Consider the following 19,278-nt stretch of genomic DNA (forward strand, 5'->3'; position numbering starts at 1 on the left):
CACCACCGCGCACCTTTTAGGGATACCCATTCAACTATTGACCGTACACAAGCCACACGCCGGCCAGTTAGTAGTCGGGTGGGTGACCACCAGCGAATCCCGGCTGTTGTATGTTTTTGTCTTTATTTATTTCCCCCACTTGAGTTTGTGTTTCAATGAAGTAAGCATTCTTCTTATCATTTTGTGTTTATTGATGAATACTTGATCTATTTTTTGAATCCTTTCATTTGCATACCTAATAGCCAAATTTGGACTACTAAGACAGAGAATCCTTCTGTAGCCAGTCAATATGACTCGCCAAAGAGTGACCATACCAAAGGAACAAGGTCAAGAGCCGCACGAGCTCACAACGCTAAAACCCCAACATCCAGCCGCGGCTTCTGAAAGCTCTTGGATCCCTTTTCACCACCAACACTTCGTTGTTCCTTACCGATACTATCCTTTAGCGAAGTCAATAATTTGATATCATATTTAAGACTCTTCGCCTTTTCGAGGTCTGGAGCTTTGACATCCCCAGTGAGTTCGGTTGGTATCGGAATATGAGAGGTGACATGGAGCGTATTCTGGCAGTTAGCACAACCACTAACGTGCCATCGACTGAAGACAGGCTCAACTCCAACTAGCTTTTGGTCGTTGCTGCCCGGCTCAGTAGCCCAGATACTGATTGCAAAGGACCCTTGGACAGTTGACCGGTCTATGCCGGACACCCGTACAAATGGTCTTTGTGCTGGCACCCTTGCTGCTACTTCGTCCCCGGTCACGGACGTCTTCGCAATAGTCTTTTGTTCAGGATCGGGGAGCCGAGGTACGAGGCTATCGTAGGTATAGCCCAAACGTCCGGGAGAAAAGCTTGGCGCCTGGAACACCAAAATCAGCACCCAAGGAAAACACGTCTTTTTCACGCGTCATTTGACCGATAGGGGCCTCTAGGCACCTATAAACCACCATGGAGGCACAGGAACTCTGTGGTGGTGGTATATCGCACGCGTCACCCCCCGGAGTGGACAACGTGGCCTCCCAGTTCGCGGAAACAGAAGATATGCCAGTCACCCCAACGCCAATCCGTTGGCGATCTGGAAACATGATGCAACCTGAATTTAATGAAGGTAGCATGGAGAGTGCGAGCATGGATGAAAATGAGGGCCAGGAACACTGGCAAACCAGAGGATCCAGCAGGGCCCCCAGCCGGGCCCCCAGCCGGGCCAGTGAGGCCAGAAGCGGAATCAGGCAACGAAAGAGTCTACAAAAGACATTGATTGGAAGGCCAAAGCATCAAACCTCTTTACTAGATGTGAGCAAACACGCCCAGGTGTTGGTGGGTGCTTTGGAAGCAGCCCAGAACCAACAACAAGAAATGTTTCAAATGGTCCAGGAACAGGTACAGGCACACCTAGCAGAGGAGCTGTCCAACTGGAGAGCAGAACAGCAGGTTCATGAAGGACTCTATCTAGAGCGGGTCACAAAGCTGGAACTGGAAGTTAGCAAGCTTCGCACAGAGCTCACAGAAGCCCAGAACACTATCCAACGAATCAAACCAATGAAGCAAGACACACCAACAACAACCAATGCCCAATCAAGCCAAACGAACCAACACAATAGCAGCAAGGTCCCCAAGATAAGGGAAGCAACAAGCCAAAAGTCAAGGCAACAACCCACATTTGCAGACCTAGCTACGCTGCTTTCCACTAGACCTGGAGGGCAGGAATGGCAGGAGGTCACCAAAAAGAAGCAGAAGAACCGGCAAATCCAAGCAGTTGCTGCAGTTAGCCAGCCTGATCCAACCAAGCTTAAGCCAGCCAAAGACACCCCCAAAGAGGCACGGAGATTCCTATTTCGCCGGGAGGGAGGCAAGGCTGCCCCAAGATCAGAGAGAGAGGATATCATTCTGACCATCAACCGAGCAGTAGCAAAGGCACACTTCCCAGCATTCATCCGGGTAGTGGACGCAGGATATACCAACACTGGAGCGATCACAATCCTTTTGGAGAAAGGTACCCTAGGCTCTATGCTCCTACCTGACTATAAAGACCTATTGGTCACCGCAGCTCGGCAGGCGGATCCAGCAGTGATATCAGTCGAGCTACCTGAGCAATGGTACCGTGTCAAGGTCCATGGGGTCCCAATTAAACGTTATCTCACCTGTGGCCTGGCTCTGGCCCGTGAAGAGATTGAGCTGGGGACTGAATACCAGCTGAAGAGGAACCCAACATGGCTCCGGAGCTCAAAAGAGCTACACACCAGCAACCAAAAGTGCTCAACTATTGTTATTACAGTTGGCTCACTAGAGGAGGCTCGAAGGCTTCTTATCAACGGCATTCGCTTTGGGGGGTCCCGATATAAGACGGAGCAATACTGGGAAACAGGAGTGGATACAGTCTGCCCCAGGTGCTGCCAGCTAGGCCACCGAAGCTTCAAGGCCTGTGGTGACCACCCACCGTGCTGCTTTATATGCGCGGGGCCCCATGAGGGCACTGAACATGTCTGCCGGGTGGTAGACTGCCCAGCCAAACCAGGAACCGCCTGTAAACACATCCCGGCCAAATGTGGCACCTGTGGAGGCCCACACCCCGCAACAGTAGGGAATTGCCCAGCCAAGCGAGCAGTGAGGAAGGAACTGAGAAAGAGAACTGTGGAGTCTAAGGACATATCCCAACTGGCTGAGAGACCTCAGCAAATGACCAGTGTGGAACCAGCTATTCTGAGTTCACCAGGATTCGCTTTCAGTGTGGTCAACCGAAACCAGCACCAATCACGACCATGGAGCAGCTCAGCTCCTAACAGCCCCCAGACCCAGCGATATCTGGGGCCCAGCTTGACAACAGGCCAAGAGGACACTGAGATGAGGGGCACTGACACCCCAGGGCAGTCAATGGCCCACTAATGCGACTACTCCAACATAATTGCCGCAAGACTTATGCAGTCACTGTTGCGGCCTTGGAGGCAGGACTGGAGCTAGGGGTGGGACTAGCATGTCTACAGGAACCATATATTGATATGGAGTTCCGACATGGAGGATATCAGATATATTGGCCAGAAGCAGGATCTCTTCGAGACCGGCGAGTGGCAGTAGCAATCCGGCGGGATATATTGAATGAAATGATTGTGGAGGCCCGAACAGATCTCCTTGATCACCCATACCTCATGGTAATGGATGTATGGGAGTTAAATCGGGCCCGGGAAAAAGCACGAAGAACCAGGATAATCAACTGCTATGACAATTGGTTAGGAATCGGCCATTGTTGGCATGGGGGGAATGAGAGACAGAGAAGAGCACTAGAGGATGTGCAATGGGACCAAGTCCTTGAGGGAAGATGCCTGCTTGTGGGAGATTTCAACGCCCATAGCCCACTATGGAACCCTCTAGCAAGAGCCCGTGTGAACGCCAGACCGCTAGAGAGCTTGATAGACGAAGCAGGTCTCTACATCAACAATGAGCTAGGAGTTTCCACTCGACCGAAAAGAACTCCAGGGATCTCAATTATCGACTTGGCTCTAACCACGGTTAGTATGGGGCCTCTGGAAACATGGGTGATTGACCAAGAACACCCAACTGGTTCAGATCATGAACTGATAGTCATGGAATGGAACTCTCTGGAGCGAATACCCACAACGCCCTCACAGGATGTAACAGGGTGGCAGATCCAGACGCTTCAAGCCAACCCACAAGCCCTGGAAGAAGCCAAGGGGGATTGGCAAGCAAGAACAGAATCTAGACCCTGTTTGGGGGACTCTTGCTCATCAGAAGACCTAGCTGGGGAAGCCACATGGATCCAGGAGGCCCTGACAGCAGTATTAAATCAACATGCAAAACAGCTACGGGTGACTCCACTATCAAAACGCTGGTGGGGAACGGAGATTAAAGAGGCCCGTAGGACCTACAGTCAGGCAAGACGGGCATGGCAGGGTCAAGAGATCTCTACAACAGAATTGAGAGAGGTCCGAAATAACTACTATCGAGCCATCCGACGAGCGAAACGCACCTGCTGGGAAACCTTCCTGGAAGGGACAACTACCCACCCTGGCTTTGTGGACACTGTGAGATGCTGGCAAGCTCTGAAATACACAAAGCCCAGAACAGCTACAACTACGCCAACCCTGCATGGACCCCAGGGGCAGCTAGCCAGCTCCCTTGAGGAAAAGGAGGCCCTAATTCGGGAAACAGCCTTCCCCCAGGTACCAGGAGATAGCCAGGAAGTTGAGATCTCCCAAGGGTCCTGGCATAGTCAGGTGGATGAAGAAATAGTGAGACATGCTCTGTTTCACCAGGCAGTACAGAAGGCTCCAGGAATCGATCGTTTGAATTTTCGAGCCCTCCGGCTTTTGTGGGAATGGGACAGCCCTAGAATTGTTGCTCTGGCCCGACAATGTTTCCGGTTGGGTCTACATCCACCAGTATGGAAGGTAGCGAAGGGTATTCTGTTAAGGAAACCTAATAAACCAGACTACACAGCTGTGAAGGCCTACCGGGTGATTAGCTTACTAAACTGCCTAGGGAAGGTGGTTGAAAAGATAGCGGCAGATGCTATTGCCCACCACTGTGAGACTATGGGAGTACTACACCTAGGACAGATGGGAAGTCGCAAGCAACGGAGTGCAATTGACGCAGTGGCATGTCTAATACAGAACACCCATGAAGCCTGGAAACTCCAACAACTTATGGGAGCACTATTCCTTGATGTGAAGGGAGCATTCGACCATGTGAACCCAAGCCGACTGATAGCCCGACTGATTGAATTCAACCTAGATGGGGATCTGATCCGATGGGTACAGTCCTTCTTGACCGACAGATGGGTGCAACTACAGATTGACAACACACAGTGCCCAGCACACCCAATTAACTCAGGGGTGCCACAGGGCTCGCCAGTGTCACCAATTCTCTTCATTATCTACCTCAGCGGTGTATTTGATGCAATTGAGAGGAGAGTGAATGGTATCCAGTGTCTCTCATTTGCAGACGACATAGGCCTGCTCGCTCCAGGATATTCAGTTAGAGAGGTCTGCAAGAAGCTGCAAGAAGCTGCCAAGGTGGCCATTGAGTGGGGGCATGGTAATGTGGTCCAGTTTGATGCGGGGAAAACAGAAGCAGTCCTACTTACTCGCAAACGGGGCCGGGAACTGAAAGATCAGATTCAACGAGCACAAGTGGAGGTAGATGGCCACTGTGTGCCCTTCAACTTAGAGGCAACGCGATGGCTTGGTGTCTGGCTTGATTCTGGGCTGAATCTCAAAGCCCACTATCAGACCTGTATGCGCAAGGCACGGGCTGCAGAAAACAGAGTACAACGCCTATGCCAGAGTCATGGACTGGCCCCAGGGCTAGCTCGTCAGGTTCAAGTAGCAGCAGTGCAATCAGTAGCTCTGTATGGAGCAGAGCTCTGGTGGCAGGGCCAGAAGGATCGGCTAGTGGGTATACAGCTCATGATCAATCGACAGGCCCGTGCAATTACCGGCATGTTGAAATCCACTCCTGTAGGGCCACTAGTTCATGAAGCGGGCCTGGCACCAGCAGAGGCCCTGTTGGAGGCTCGACAATTGAAATACACTACCCGGCTGCTCAGCTTACCGGAGAACCACCCAGCTAAGGAGATCCTCCCAGTGAGCTTCCGGGAAGGGGATCAGCACACCCAACCTGGGGAACAGACCCCAGGGAACCGACAATGGGCTGAGAGAAACAACCAAGGCCCATGGTCCCTGGGACAACACCTTGCTCGACAACTAGCCAATATTCTACCAGTGGACCCATCTGGGGGCTTTGAGAGCACAACACAGACAACCAGTAGCCAGTTTCCAGGCCAAATAGAGATGCTACCAGGTCCAGAGGCCCTAGCAGCGGCGCAATCTCTCCCTCCAGAGCTAGCAATCTGGTCAGATGGATCAAGATTAGAGAATGGCAAAAGCGGGGCAGGGATTGCTTGGCAAGAGCCAGGAGGAACATGGAGGACCCGGGGGTTCCCATTAGGCAAGGGATATGAGGTCTTTGATGCAGAGCTTCTGGGCGTTGTGCGAGCACTCCAGTTAGCAGAGAAAGTGGGGGATCAAAGACCAGTCACTATCCTGTTGGACTCCCAAGCTGCCATTGCAAGGATGCGACACACCCAGCCAGGTCCAGGCCAAGCATTAGTGATCCAAGCACATGCTATAGCCAAGAGACTACATGCCCGAGGTTGCCAAACCACTATCCAATGGGTGCCGGGACATGCAGGAATAGAAGGGAATGAGAGAGCTGACCAGGCAGCAAAACAGGCAGCCAGTAAGCCACCAGGAAGAGGCCCAAGAGAAATATCCCTGGCCTTCACCTGTAGAGCCCAAACAGAAGCCATTATAGCACAAAGGCAGAGATGGCTCAACAAAGAACTTGGACAGCGATCCCAACAAGGTCAACGAACATACAGGCCACAGAGGAACTGGCGGCTCGACCCGGCAGCTGCAATAGCTCCCAAACACCTAGCAAGCCGTTATTTTCAACTGAAGTCAGGACATGCCGCTATAGGAACATACCTACATCGGATCCAGGTCCGGGAGGATGCAACCTGTGAAGGATGCGGTATATCAAGGGAGACAATACACCATCTTCTCTTTGAGTGTCGGGAATGGCGACACCAACGAAACAGGCTCTACAAGGACCTAGAGACTGACGGAGTCTTGAGACCCACCACTGCAGAAGAATATCCACAAGGACGACTTTTAGGTGAGCCTAGAGCTACCAGAGCGCTGCTGCGATTCCTAGCCAGCACCAGCATAGCTCTACCCCGGGCGCACCTACGGCAGACGGCAGAAAGGGCCCAAAGAGATGACGAATGGGGACTGGAAGCATTGGAGGAAGCAGTTAGAACAGGAGAGGGGTAGCAGGGAGGGTAGCCCAAGGCTGAGAGTCAGCCTAGGCCACACCCATCTTGCTCCAAAACACAAGGAGAGCACTGTGCTCAAAAGCCCTGCGCATACAGGCGGTCTGGGGCGAGGAGAAGGATTGGAAAGATGTTAGAAGGGGGCTAACGCCTCAGGAACCTATGGGGACAAGAGACTGTAGAATAGCCACTGACCTCGAGTCCACGAATCATGGTCTATCATAGCTCTAGGGCTCGGTATGGACAATAAACTTGATTAAATAATAATAATAATATAGCCCAAACGTCTAGTACTTGCCACGTCCTGGTCATTGCAAGCTCTCGTCAGCGTCCGGAGTGTCACCGAGAAAGACTTTCGCTCGAAATTACTCACCACGGATGTCAAATAGCGTCCATAATCTTCTACCGGGTCTTCTTTGAATGGATACAAAGGTGTGTTCTCATCTAGCGCAGAGTCTGCAACCATCTTCGGAGTTGGGCCCTGCTCATCCACTGAACTTGTCCCAGGATAATCGGGAATGACCTCAATCTTCTTCCGATTATACTCCTGCCAGCTCCAGAAGACCTTGTCGACGAAGCAGTGATGGAAAAAGAAGATTGGATCAAAACCTGCCGTGTCATTCTCTCCCATATCACCATTGGCAGCCTTAAATCGGACTTCGTTTTCCTTCAAATCAGGAAAGTCGTGGCCACCAACTGCAAGATGCATCGAGTTATGCGGGCGTTCCAAAGGAGACACATACTTGTTCAGGTTTTGCGGTCTGTAGTCGGGAGAACTGACGTGACTGATGTTGTCATCATTCCACCGGCCAGCTGACGTGATGTTTGAGAAGACAGTGTAATTAGGAGCTTCCAATGATCTCTGGTAGTCCATTTTCGCACCCACGTATCCGCTGTCCCATTGATCGCGACCCGGTATGACACCACTGTGGAGCCAACGTTTGACGTTCTCATTCAATACCTTGTCAGCGTATCCCATACCCATGGCGTCCACCATCCAGTTATGCTGGATGGTTTCTTTGAGATCATCCTTTCCGACAAGGCCGGAGTACGGACAACGGACGGTTCGGTAGCCCGTGTGTTTTCCATAGTCCTGTAACTTCGGCTCGTCGTTCCCTTCGGACTTCACGTATCTTGCCAGCTTATCGAAGAACCCTTGTTGAAGTACGTACGAATGAAGCGGATTGTCAATTGGAGCTGTTCCGTATGCTTCATTGGTAAACTTGTATTTTGGACGCAAGAAAATTTCGGGCAACTCATCCTCCATCTCATCCCAATATGGTAATGCCACATCCTGACAGCCGGGAACGGCCTGTAGCGCTCTCTCCAAGTGAAAAAGGTATGCTCGATGCCAGGTGGGAAATAGGACATTGCCATGGTGGCAATACCCGCCCCACCATGCTGAGTTCGCGTAGCCCGCACCTCGGAAGGGCTGGCCATGCAGACCGGCAATTACATAGAATGATTTGAGGTTGGGATTTCCTGGCTCGCCAGGATCGGCCTCCTGGATTTTGCGGAACGCATGGATGAGCTTGTCTAGCTGACCTGGATTTTTGGCAACCTCAGTGATAGACCTGCGCGTCAAAGTCATATCGGAGTCGACGGAAAGGCTTGTAGGTCTCCGAAGGTAGGTGTAGAGGATAAAGAGTTGAATAAGAATTGGTATGCGAACAGTGGAATAAAACAGTGAACATAATCGTGAGGGCCTCGTGGAATTTATGGAGCACAAGGGCCACCAAGCGGGCGATGCTTTTATCGCAGAGACAGACAACATGGCTGTGCCCGCATCCCTGGTCGACTATTCGATGGTGGTGTCGAGAGAGAAGGCAGAACGGAAAGAGCTGCGGGGCGTGAAGCGCCCTCTCGGGATTACGTATCCTACCCCAATGCACTGTTTTGGATATGCATTGCTCTGGAAGTGGAATTCCGTTGCATCTGAGGTACCGTACAGTTCAACTCGCGTTAATGTTGTGGGGCATAAGAGATCTTTTGCGTGTAGGATGTTATGCAATTCATTCCTGTGGTCATGTCTAGACTCGAAATCATTGATCCACCAGTTCATTATGACGCTGATGTGCGTCGATAAGAAATCATCCGCTGCGAAGTGCAGGTCTGCCGTCTAGAGGCAACTATGTTACAGTCCAGGATTGTCGGCGAGATCGGCAGGACTTTGTACATCCTTTCTGATCAGGGTTAGCGTTGTCCACAACGCCGCTTCCTCAGCTCAGCCAACCTTCCAGCTAGATTCGTCCCTATCAATCATATCGTTCGTGTGTCGCCCTGAGTATGACCAGAGTCCGTGTGGCTGCATAACCTATCATATTTCCAAATCAGTGTCTTTGCGTATCGCTTGGAAATACATAGAATGCAGGAGCACAGACTCTGTCAGTCTTCGTGCAATAAGTATTGAGACTGCAGACATGTTGACTTCTCGATATGACACTGTAAGTTGCATTGTTATGCCAGTCCCTATGTGGGCCAGTCGGAACAGAGGTCTTTTTACTGCATACAGCCAGGCCCGGGCGTAAGTCTACTTTGCACATAGCCAAAGATGCAGCAATTACCCAATTCATATATGCCGATGGATACATTCATCATCCAGGAGGCTTTCGCTACTAATTTTTCTTTTCAACCTCTCTTCTCTGCATAATTAGTTATCACATTAGCCGGGTTATATATTTATAGGATGCTTAGATACAAAATAACCAATAGTCCCCGCGTAAGGGAGGAACCGTCAACATATTATATTGTCCACCGTCGTAGTCAATAAGTATTTAGTGTTTACACAGTACCCTTCTAGATTAACCCTATATTTCTAAGCGTTGCGAAGTAGCACAAATGCTACATATAGTATTTAGGACGACCAGGCCTACGCCCTGCGTGTTCCGCAGAAGTACGGATGCCCAAGAGTATGTGGAGAACTTGGATGATCTTCGCGCAATGTATAAGTCGGCGCCCTTTGAATTTCCTCTATCGTGCTGCCTGGCCCTTCCACAAAGATATCGAAGGTGGAGATTGCAAAAGGTGCCATGTAATTAGGCATGTAGGTTGAAATGGCGTCCAATCCTTCAGGCGCAGATCTTTAATATTCTTGCATATAAAGATAGTGAGTTGCGTCGGTTGGCCCAACCCGAAACTTCTCTCTCCTACTTAGTAGCTGACGCAATCAGATAATATTTCTATGATTTTAATCTACCTAGATAGAAAAAAAGAGGCGTGTTGCGAATGGATAATAGCGTGGGCCTTATTCATTCTCAGATCAGAACCTGGGAGTTTGTATTGCTGTTAGACTATGCCTGTGGTCTGATAACATTCCTGGGGTCAGTTCACTATGTATGCAAAGTAAAAAAACGTAGTCTCAATTCGGGAGCTTCGTATTTCCATCGTGCAGGAAACAAAACCCTCTGCCCGCAGTACTTTTTGAATCTCTGCTACTTCCGAGAATTATGCATGTCGTGTTCCACAGCTGAAAATACACCGCCGTGGCTGCTGATACGGGACTGTATTCAAAGCCATATCTTTTTTTGACATAAAATTCCGTATACAAGAATAGATTTCGCCATTGCCCTAATACTTTATGAGGTTATGTTCTTTGATAGCGGGCATATGTGTGATCTGTTGCGTCACACGTGACTTTCCGGGTTTGATATACCATGTCAGAGATGGATATAATTGCAATGAGCCGAAGTTGCCCCGCAGCAAAGAACGTATATGCATTATGCATCTTGATAAAAGTGGGAATCAAGTATGCATCTTGTCACCCAAGGAGCGCCCAGTGACCAACAACTCATAATTTCATAAATTCAGCCAGCCACTTTACCACGGATTATCGCCCAATGATTGTCCTATGCGGGTCATAATATTGGCGACCACTGACGATCAAAGTAATGATGGAAACTGCCCGAAAGTCGATTGTAGCTCACACTTTGTGATTTGTTGCTAAGCCTCATAATCCAGACCACATTATGAATGACATGTCCATCTTATAAGTATCTGCTTCTTTTCTGAATACATGAAGTCTTCTGTGTTCTGATCACAACCGAGTTTTGCGTATTTCCAATACCTTCATATTTCTACGAGTTACTGTTCAGACTTCATAATGGATTACCAGATCCTATCGGCATCATCCACGGCCAAAACAAAGGACAACTGGGTGGGACCTGGTATCTACAGATTGACGTCTGCGGTACACGATGGGAAATATCTCGCAGTCGATGATCACAACAACTTGGTTGTTGCCAGGTTCGTCCATCTTATCACTCGATTGCGTGCCAACACAAAACCGATGTTTATTTATCTAGTGGTTCACAAGAGAACAACGACCCAAAGCAGCAGTGGCAGATTGCTTATGCCGGCAAAATGAATCTCAAAGGTGATTCCAAGGAGGCTTTTGTCACCGAATTCTTCCTCATAAATGTCAAAACAGGCAGCTACTTGATTGATGGTACGTCACAATAGTATAGAACATCCGCCGTGTTCAAGGTTAACAGGATATTATTTTGTTCTAGATGATAACGATAGCCTTACTATGGGCGTGTCGCCTCCAACGTTTAACGGAAAGACAAGATGGATCCTTGTCAATCGACGAATTACAGAAAAGAATCAGGCATTTGACGATAGATACATGTATGTTTCTTTTATTTGCCTGTTCCAAGATCTACTGACCATTTTTCTGTTAGATTCTTTTATTTGCCTGTTCCAAGATCTACTGACCATTTTTCTGTTAGATTCTATAGAAGGAAAAACACCAAGGATGCAAAGGAACTGGCTTGCAATGGTACCGAAAAGGCCGAGGCTGCAAAGGCACTGGCTTGCAATGGTACCGCAATTAACTTTATCGACTATGTTAAAGACGAGCCGAGTAATGACTGTCAATGGCATATCGTCGACAATATTGCAGAGTGATTATCTAGCGGGGTTACAACGTGGTTTCCTATTAGCTGGATTATAGGGTTGAGATCATTAGCACAGGCACTACATTCTAAATGGATCTGGACTATTGGTTTTCCTATGAACCATTCTGCCTTTTAGCGGCCAACAGGTGAAGGAAGCATAGTGAACACACTCGACTAGCAGTCTCTGATGGGGAGACCAGAAATGAACGCAAAACGCCAGATAGGGCGTAATAACAAACACAAATAATCATGGTAAATAGTTGCATAGTGTCTCCAGTAATCCCTCAGCGTGCACGTTTTACTCGGCATATGGTCTTTTTTTTTTATTCTTTTCTTTCTCTGTCTTTCATATGAGACAACCAGCAAAACCCGGTGGCTATATATATATATCCCCTTCAATTGTCATCGTTTTATTATTCTAGTCTATGTTCTGCTGATTGTGGTGGCTATGTGGGCTAGCGAACCAATCCATCGCTTAATCTGATCGACTCTAGACCCGAACGGGCTCTCTTAGTGCTCTCATATTACGGCGGACGTTAGGGGTCTTATGGTTAAAAGTCGTAATAGGTGTAAATGACGTCGATCCTGTTGCAGCTCGAAGAGCTGCGTCTTGTCTATGTATCTCGACCTTGACCGATGTCGACACTGAACAGCCCATTATGTGAGATTACTCAAAGCAGTCAGCATCCATGTACACAGAGATTCTTTTTGATTAATGCTGGGGTCAAATAGAGAAATTGCTAGAGCGCTAGACGGGACCTAACACCAAATTACTTGGGGTAAGAATTGGAATACGTTGGATGCGCATCGTGATTAGTGTACACTGTATGCAATAGTTGGGAAATAGGATACCCAGGGGGCACTCCTAGCTGGAGAGATAAGGTGTTCAATGATCCCTCTTGGGGTTCCTTGTCGAGCTGGGAGCGAGGGAATTCATCTGGACTCTAGCCCACGAGCCAACGCAATTGAGCATGTACATGAACGTACTCAATAAACCCACGGCACGATTCTCCATCAGACCATCCGCTTGTACCCCTTCCAGTCGACCCCATACCTCTTCGCGCACATGGCATCGTCTCGACGTTCGCGGTGGATCTACAAGTCTCCGAAATAGAGCACATAGAAGTAGGTGAAGATTATGCCGCATCCAGTAGCCGGCCCTTGCACCGCCACCCGTTCCATCCAACGTCGGAACGGCGGCCTGGGGGGCACCCGCCGCGACGCTCCCCGCCGGGAGAATCATGTACCCCGCGAGTCCCGTCGGCAGGCTGAACGGGAGCTCCTGAAACCAGTCTCCAAAGTAGTTAATATGTCTAGCGGTTCCTCATCATCCAGCCGTGAGGAGCCGCGTGCCCGTTTAGTTTGCCTCTAGGAAAATTTAGCCACCGCAGGGTGGTTAGGCTGGGTCCGGAACGTGTGCTTCTGGTTATTGGCGGCCTTGAAGATATAGATGCCGAGAATAAAGATGGCACTCACTGCCGCAATCCGCGTCCAGCCCAGATGCACGGGGTAGGCGGCGGGGTAGCGGCACTGGGTGGAGTACAGGAACGGAACCCAGGCGAGATCGCCGAAGGAGAGCATGAAGCCCAATCCGTCGTGGTAATGTCCATCCTGGTCGGGATGCTGGATCTGTTGTATTGGCTGCTGAGCACATAGTAGGCCTTAACGGCCGTCGTGAAGACAATGCTGTCGGAGATGTAGCTGTAGTTGCGGTATTGCTGGGCGATGAAGGCCAGATCCAGCAGGATCCACCCAGTCAGACTGGGACAGACTTCGCACCAGGTCTTGATGTCGATTTCCCAAAAAAATGGCAAAGTGACGCGGGGGTTTAGCTCGCGGACAATGTAGAAATCATAGATTACATTATCCGTGGTATCTCCGGCAGCTAACTCGCGAAGATCCCGGTTGGGACATTCCGTGTCTACACTAAACTGTAAATATAAAGGGATGTGGAGAGAGCGTATGAGGTCAGGATGCTGGCGGTTAGAAGCTGCACATAGTGGTCGGTAATATAAATCCAGACGGCGAAATGAGCACCTTGCATTTAGGCTCGGGCAGTACAGATGGCTAGAGTAACCACACTTGCAGAGAATGCTGTGATGAGAATTCTCAGTCCGCACCGATGTTCAGAAAAGGATGTGACGGGGTTCGTATATACATACCATTGAAGCGATACAATAGCGGACGCCCATGGTGCACAAGTTTGGTCCCGTGGACTTCTTTGGCAGGGTGGATTTTCCAGAGAAGGAGGCTGTAAACATATAGATGACTGTAATGACGAACATTTCCCAGTTAATGAAATGGGTTATACTGAGATTCAGTAGACCCGTGTCTGCTTTCACATTTGCCCTGGTGAACGGGCGAGCGGGTAGGAGAGATGGTATGGGACAGCCAGCAACATCATTACAACTAAATGCAAAGAAACATGGCAGCAATGACAGACCGAAGGTGATGGCTGCGGCACCCAAACTGTAGCGTGACATTCTCTGAACAAGGAAACACCCTTTCTTCTCCTTTTAAGTACACTGCACCCGAATCCTACCCACGTTCCATACGAATACCTCCCGGCGTTGTAATCCCTACAAAACAGATGGACCCCCGCTTTGCCTGCCCCATACTGAGGAACTAATGGACGATACACTGGAAGACTTATACTGCAGTAGACAACATTGACTTTGGATGAGATGCGGTGAAAATAGGCTTACAATTTGGTTTTTCGCACGTGTTATAGTTCCGTGAGCAAAACTGCGAGCATCCAGATGTTGGAAAAGGCAATATATAATTCTGTCGCTAGGTCTCAGTTCCGTAAAAAGCTAGCCCGTGGCAACCTAACTTACAAGAAAGTAAATTACATCCTGCCCATTGGGTCCTCAATATCTCCATCAATAATCTTACTGCAAGTATCCATATCTACAGACCCATCAGCACGAAGATACCCAGGCCGACAATACAACTCCAACGCCTCCATACCACAACTAGTGATGGAGTTCCAGAAATAAAACGCAAATCGGAATGGCACCCGCCACTTCCACCAGATATACCCATCCTCGCAGACCCTAGCATGGCCAGGGATACTGGCATCCACACCCGGTTGCTCATGCGTTTTGTCCCAGTATGACTTCTTTGTAGCATAATATATCAGAAGTGTCTCATCCTCCATAGACTTGCTGTCTAGAACAGTAATCCAACGATTAGAGATACCTCCGGATCGACCATTTCTTTCAATCCATTCGCGGATGAGATGACGGACTTCATCTTCTGTTTTGTCTTGGAAGTCGCTGGCGAAATCCTGAATGTCTGATTTGGTGCCCTTTCTGTCAACTTCTGTTTGGTTTGTTGTTTGGAGGATGCAAAAAAGATCGAAGGCGTATGGGGAGCCTTGCAGGCTTTCTTTTAGGAAGTGGTTTATGACCTGAACTTGAAGTTAGCATGGCTCGTACTTCTCTGGTGCAGAGATCAAGTTATGGGAAAAGAAGAATGGGCGGCTTACGTTTGCAGGCACCTGAGCGGTGCAGACGGTTAGAATTGTAGCCATTGTACTTGCTTGTATGGAAGAAATATTGTGTAAGCTTGGGGTTGATGGGAAAATAGCAGCCGAGGATATGGATATGGATACCTTAAGAGAAACACATGTAAATCTAACTACTTTTTTTTCTTTTAAAAGAAGCAAATGGAAGTCAACCCGGCCTGAGGCAGTGTTGATCATTTACTACTTTTGGTAGGTGGTATTTTGCATCGCATACACGATTATCACTGTCAGTCCCAAATTCACATACATACAGCCTTGCACCTCTCGAATTGTTTTTTTGTTTTTTTACCATATTGTTATGCTCCCATTTCCTGGCTTGTGCGCCTACTGCGATTTTATTTCCTGCCCCGTAGAGCTGTAAGATCGAGAGCCTGGGCAACATCAAATGTGCCTCGCTGATAGCTTACGAGTTTGACAAGGTGAAAAGAGAACGAGATATAACATGTAGAAAATGAGCGGCATCATGAAAATGAAATCAATAAGTCTACAGTATACCAGACCTTCTATACATACACGAGCAATAACACCCATCAACCTTTTACAATGTACATTTCAAAGCCTCTTTACACTAGCCATCTGCCTCGCCGGTAGCCATGACGCACTTGGTGCGCCGGCCCAGCTCGATTCCCGGGATATCATCGAGTGCGCCGATCCTGGAAACAGCGAGAACAACCAATTAAGGGGACTATAAATGTCGACAAGCAGGGCCGACTAGCCTTTGATGCTGACTGCTGGGCTATTTTGTGCGTGGGTGCACCAACTGTATTGTGAATTCCTGTCAAGCATTGCCACCTAATGAATCAAATGGAACACACATATGACTCTAAGTTATTCACAGCCGACGCGAGGACAGCGAGGAAGCTGATGACAACCATAACGAAAATGGCGTATCAATAAAGGGCCATGGGGGAAATGGCTCTTTCCAAAACGACGACACCGAGGTCAAAGTCCCGCCTGTTCATTCGTCATGGAGCAAGCAAAAATTTGCCTCTCCAGAAGAATTCCCCTTTGCTTCGACTATGCAAGGAGGATACAAGTATGCCTAAGAATTAACAGTCCTTGCTTGAACAAATGCTGACTAGACTGCCGTTTAAAGCTCGTTCTGCAGCTGCTTTTTGATTGCAGAGAAAGTGAGCTTTCAGTCACAGAGGCAGTGATAACAGCAGCGTTGAATAATTGGAATCCTAGGAAGGGGGCATTCGAGGCTTTTTCAAAACACAAGAGAATTGTTTTGGAGGCATTCATAAAGAAGCTGGAATTCGAGGAGTACTACGACCAAGTCCAGCAGGATGGCTCGAATGCTGACGAACGTATATATAAACGAGGCTAAGAGGATATAGCGATATAACGATTGATCTAACAACTAATCGGGAAACATGAAGAGTGAATGAGCTCTTGAACTGTTGTATGATAACCCATCAAGGAGTCACATTCATCTATAGACCATGATCATTGTAACTATAATAACTCATATCACATCTCTATTCGGCAAGCTTCTACCTCACCAAAGTGGCAGTCGTGTTTGCTCTGAAGTCGCGGCTACTAAAGCCACTCTTGAAGGTGAAGCTACCGGTGGGAATGCGCCAGTCCTGTGCAGTGACGTCCCAATAACTAACATCCCGGCGCATCAAGTCGAAGGTGACAGTCTTGCTCTCTCCAGCGCGCAGCCAAACCTTGTCGAAGCCGCGGAGCTGGCTCGGAGGCGTGCCTGATGGCGTGGTCTTAGGGAACTGGACATACAATTGCGGGATAGCGAAGCCGTCGACAGAGCCTGTGTTGGCAACCTGGGCCTCCAGGGTAATAACAGTGTCCCAGAGAGCTGGATTATCACCTGGTTGAACTGGGCGCTGTGCCGGCAAAGTAGTCAGATTGCTGGGATGGTTGGCCTTGGCGACAAGCTTGGTCAGGTTGAAAGTGGTGTAGCTCAGACCAAAACCAAATTCGTAGCGGACGGGAATGTTATGGGCATCGAAATACCGGTATCCGACTTCGAGCTCCTCGTCAAACCAACTTTGCCAGTCGTAAGTGCCGTTGGTTGCCACACCGGTTGTCAGCGGTGCGTTGTAGTCAGACTCGTTGTATGCAATGACATAGGGCAGCTTGGCTGACGGGTTGACGTCGCCGTACAACAGATCCGCGATGGAGTTGCCGGCCTGTTCTCCAGGGTAGTGAGCAGCGAGGATAGCAGTGACGTTGGGATGGTCGGCAAAGGGCATGACATTGACTCCAGCCGAGTGTGTAACCACCACTGTGTTGTTGCAGTAGTTGGCGACAGACTCAACCACGGCACTGCCATTCCAGTCGAACTCCAGGGATTGGCGATCCTCGCCTTCCACAGCCCACGACTTGACGAAAACCAAGCAGACATCAGGAACCTGAGGGTCCAACAACGCGGACGCCCCGTTTTCAATGACCAATGTGTTGTTCATCCACACTTGGACAATTGCGCCACCTTCCTCGGCCCGAGAGCTGATGGCATTGAGTGGTGTCGACAAGGTGCTGAACCGACAGGAACCAGAGGATCCTGAGTTGGCCAGGACACCATACTGATAGTTTCCACGCACATTAGTGGCCTGGGTGATGGGGCCGGCGTCATTACCGAAGATGGCAACATTGCGCAGGTTCCGGCGCAGGGGCAAGGCGTTTCTCTCGTTCTTCAGCAGCACCGTCGAAGCAGCACCGTGCTCACGAATTAGGCTGCTGTGGTTACTGCGGACATCGCGGTTGCTTGTGCCAGTGAACTTCCAATCATACAGCCAGGTATCCGGGGGAGAGTCGACATTCAGCGGGCCCACGGAAGCGTCGACACTGGGGTAGTTCTTGTCCTGGTTGAGCCAGTAGTACGGGGTCATGATACGAACGATCATGTCGTCCAGTCGATCCACGCTCACAGTACCATTGTTCACTGCTTCTGTCAAGTTCTTGCCAAAATAAGAACCCTCAGTCCAGAGCTCTCCGTACAACGTGAAACCGCCGGGCATGGTCATGTCCATTCCGCTCTCGACGGATGCAACGCCGCCGTGGGTGGCACCCCAGTCGGACATGACATAGCCCTGGAATCCCAACTCATTCTTGAGGAGATGGTTCAGCACATACGAGTTTTGGCAACTGTGCGAGCCGTTAACCCGGTTGTACGAGCACATGAAACTGGCTGCACGCGCCCGAGCGGCATTGGCAAACGGCCACATATAGATCTCGTGCATTGTGCGGTCGTCCAGATTGGAGGAGACCGAATCCTGGATGTAGGTTGTCGCGTTGGCGTCGGGGGCATAGGTAGGGTTCCGCTGTATCTCTTGTTCGTAGGCGACGAAGTGCTTTGCGTTAGCCTGGACACCGGCATCCTGCATTCCCAGGATGGATTCCTCCATGCAAACTCCGGTCAAATAGGGATCAGCGGCAAAGCCTTCCCACGCACGTCCGCCATAGGCGCTGCGACCAAGGGGACCGCCAACAGGGCCCAAAAGAACGTGAGAGCCCTTGGCCTTGTGTTCCTTGGCCAGAGCGTAGGGTCGATCGTAGAGCAGGTTCCGATCCCAACTGGCAGCTGCGGACACACCGCTAACGAAGACACTTGAGTAATCACCCTGCTGAACACACTGCGGACCGTTCTGCAGACAGAGTCCACTAAAGTTCAGGCGGGGAATGGGAAGGACGTTGCCCACACAGGGACCAGGCTGGCCGGTTGCCATCCAAGCTTTCTCGTCTACTGTTAGTTGGGAGACAAAGTCCTTGGCTTTAACAATTGCCTTCTCCCAGCCGCCATTACCTGTCGTCTTTGCTGGTGGCGGTCAGCATCAACTGAATGGAAAGGGCCGAATTCGGTCCAGTATGCACTTACGCGAAGGGTAGACGGCGGGGGAGTGGCCGTAGGGGCTAAGAATGGTGGTGTTCAGGGGCTGCACATAGCTGAAAGGTGTGCCAGTATAAGGACCGGGGGCCTGGCAAGTGCTGGCACTCGCTGAGGAGGCCAGCAGCCCTGTGAGGAGGATAGCATCCACCGTCTTCATGG

At 49.8% G+C, this 19,278-nt stretch overlaps 5 protein-coding genes across 5 annotated transcripts; 1 reads left to right on the forward strand and 4 right to left on the reverse strand.

Moving 5' to 3' along the window:
* Positions 1-7,101: 7,101 nt before the first annotated feature.
* On the reverse strand, positions 7,102-8,436 carry ACHE_41013A (tyrosinase family protein; the record flags this gene model as incomplete). The annotated part of the gene is made up of 1 exon (XM_043279276.1): positions 7,102-8,436. One exon carries the CDS (start codon positions 8,434-8,436, stop codon positions 7,102-7,104), a length of 1,335 nt encoding a protein of 444 aa, XP_043136971.1.
* A 2,508-nt stretch (positions 8,437-10,944) lies between these two features.
* ACHE_41014S (uncharacterized protein) lies at positions 10,945-11,750 on the forward strand (the record flags this gene model as incomplete). Its single annotated transcript, XM_043279277.1, has 4 exons — positions 10,945-11,087; positions 11,147-11,289; positions 11,354-11,471; positions 11,582-11,750. 4 exons carry the CDS (start codon positions 10,945-10,947, stop codon positions 11,748-11,750), a joined length of 573 nt encoding a protein of 190 aa, XP_043136972.1.
* A 1,358-nt stretch (positions 11,751-13,108) lies between these two features.
* ACHE_41015A (uncharacterized protein) lies at positions 13,109-13,932 on the reverse strand (the record flags this gene model as incomplete). Its single annotated transcript, XM_043279278.1, has 3 exons — positions 13,109-13,363; positions 13,408-13,671; positions 13,903-13,932. 3 exons carry the CDS (start codon positions 13,930-13,932, stop codon positions 13,109-13,111), a joined length of 549 nt encoding a protein of 182 aa, XP_043136973.1.
* A 656-nt stretch (positions 13,933-14,588) lies between these two features.
* Positions 14,589-15,275, reverse strand: ACHE_41016A (uncharacterized protein; the record flags this gene model as incomplete). The annotated part of the gene is made up of 2 exons (XM_043279279.1): positions 14,589-15,152; positions 15,231-15,275. 2 exons carry the CDS (start codon positions 15,273-15,275, stop codon positions 14,589-14,591), a joined length of 609 nt encoding a protein of 202 aa, XP_043136974.1.
* Positions 15,276-16,765: 1,490 nt separating this feature from the next.
* Positions 16,766-19,276, reverse strand: ACHE_41017A (beta-glucosidase; the record flags this gene model as incomplete). Its single annotated transcript, XM_043279280.1, has 2 exons — positions 16,766-19,047; positions 19,108-19,276. The coding sequence occupies 2 exons, from the start codon at positions 19,274-19,276 to the stop codon at positions 16,766-16,768; spliced, it is 2,451 nt and encodes an 816-aa protein (XP_043136975.1).
* Between the last annotated feature and the right edge of the window lie 2 nt (positions 19,277-19,278).

The sequence above is a fragment of the Aspergillus chevalieri genome, chromosome 4 (assembly GCF_016861735.1).
Source record: "Aspergillus chevalieri M1 DNA, chromosome 4, nearly complete sequence".
Lineage (NCBI taxonomy): Eukaryota > Fungi > Ascomycota > Eurotiomycetes > Eurotiales > Aspergillaceae > Aspergillus > Aspergillus chevalieri.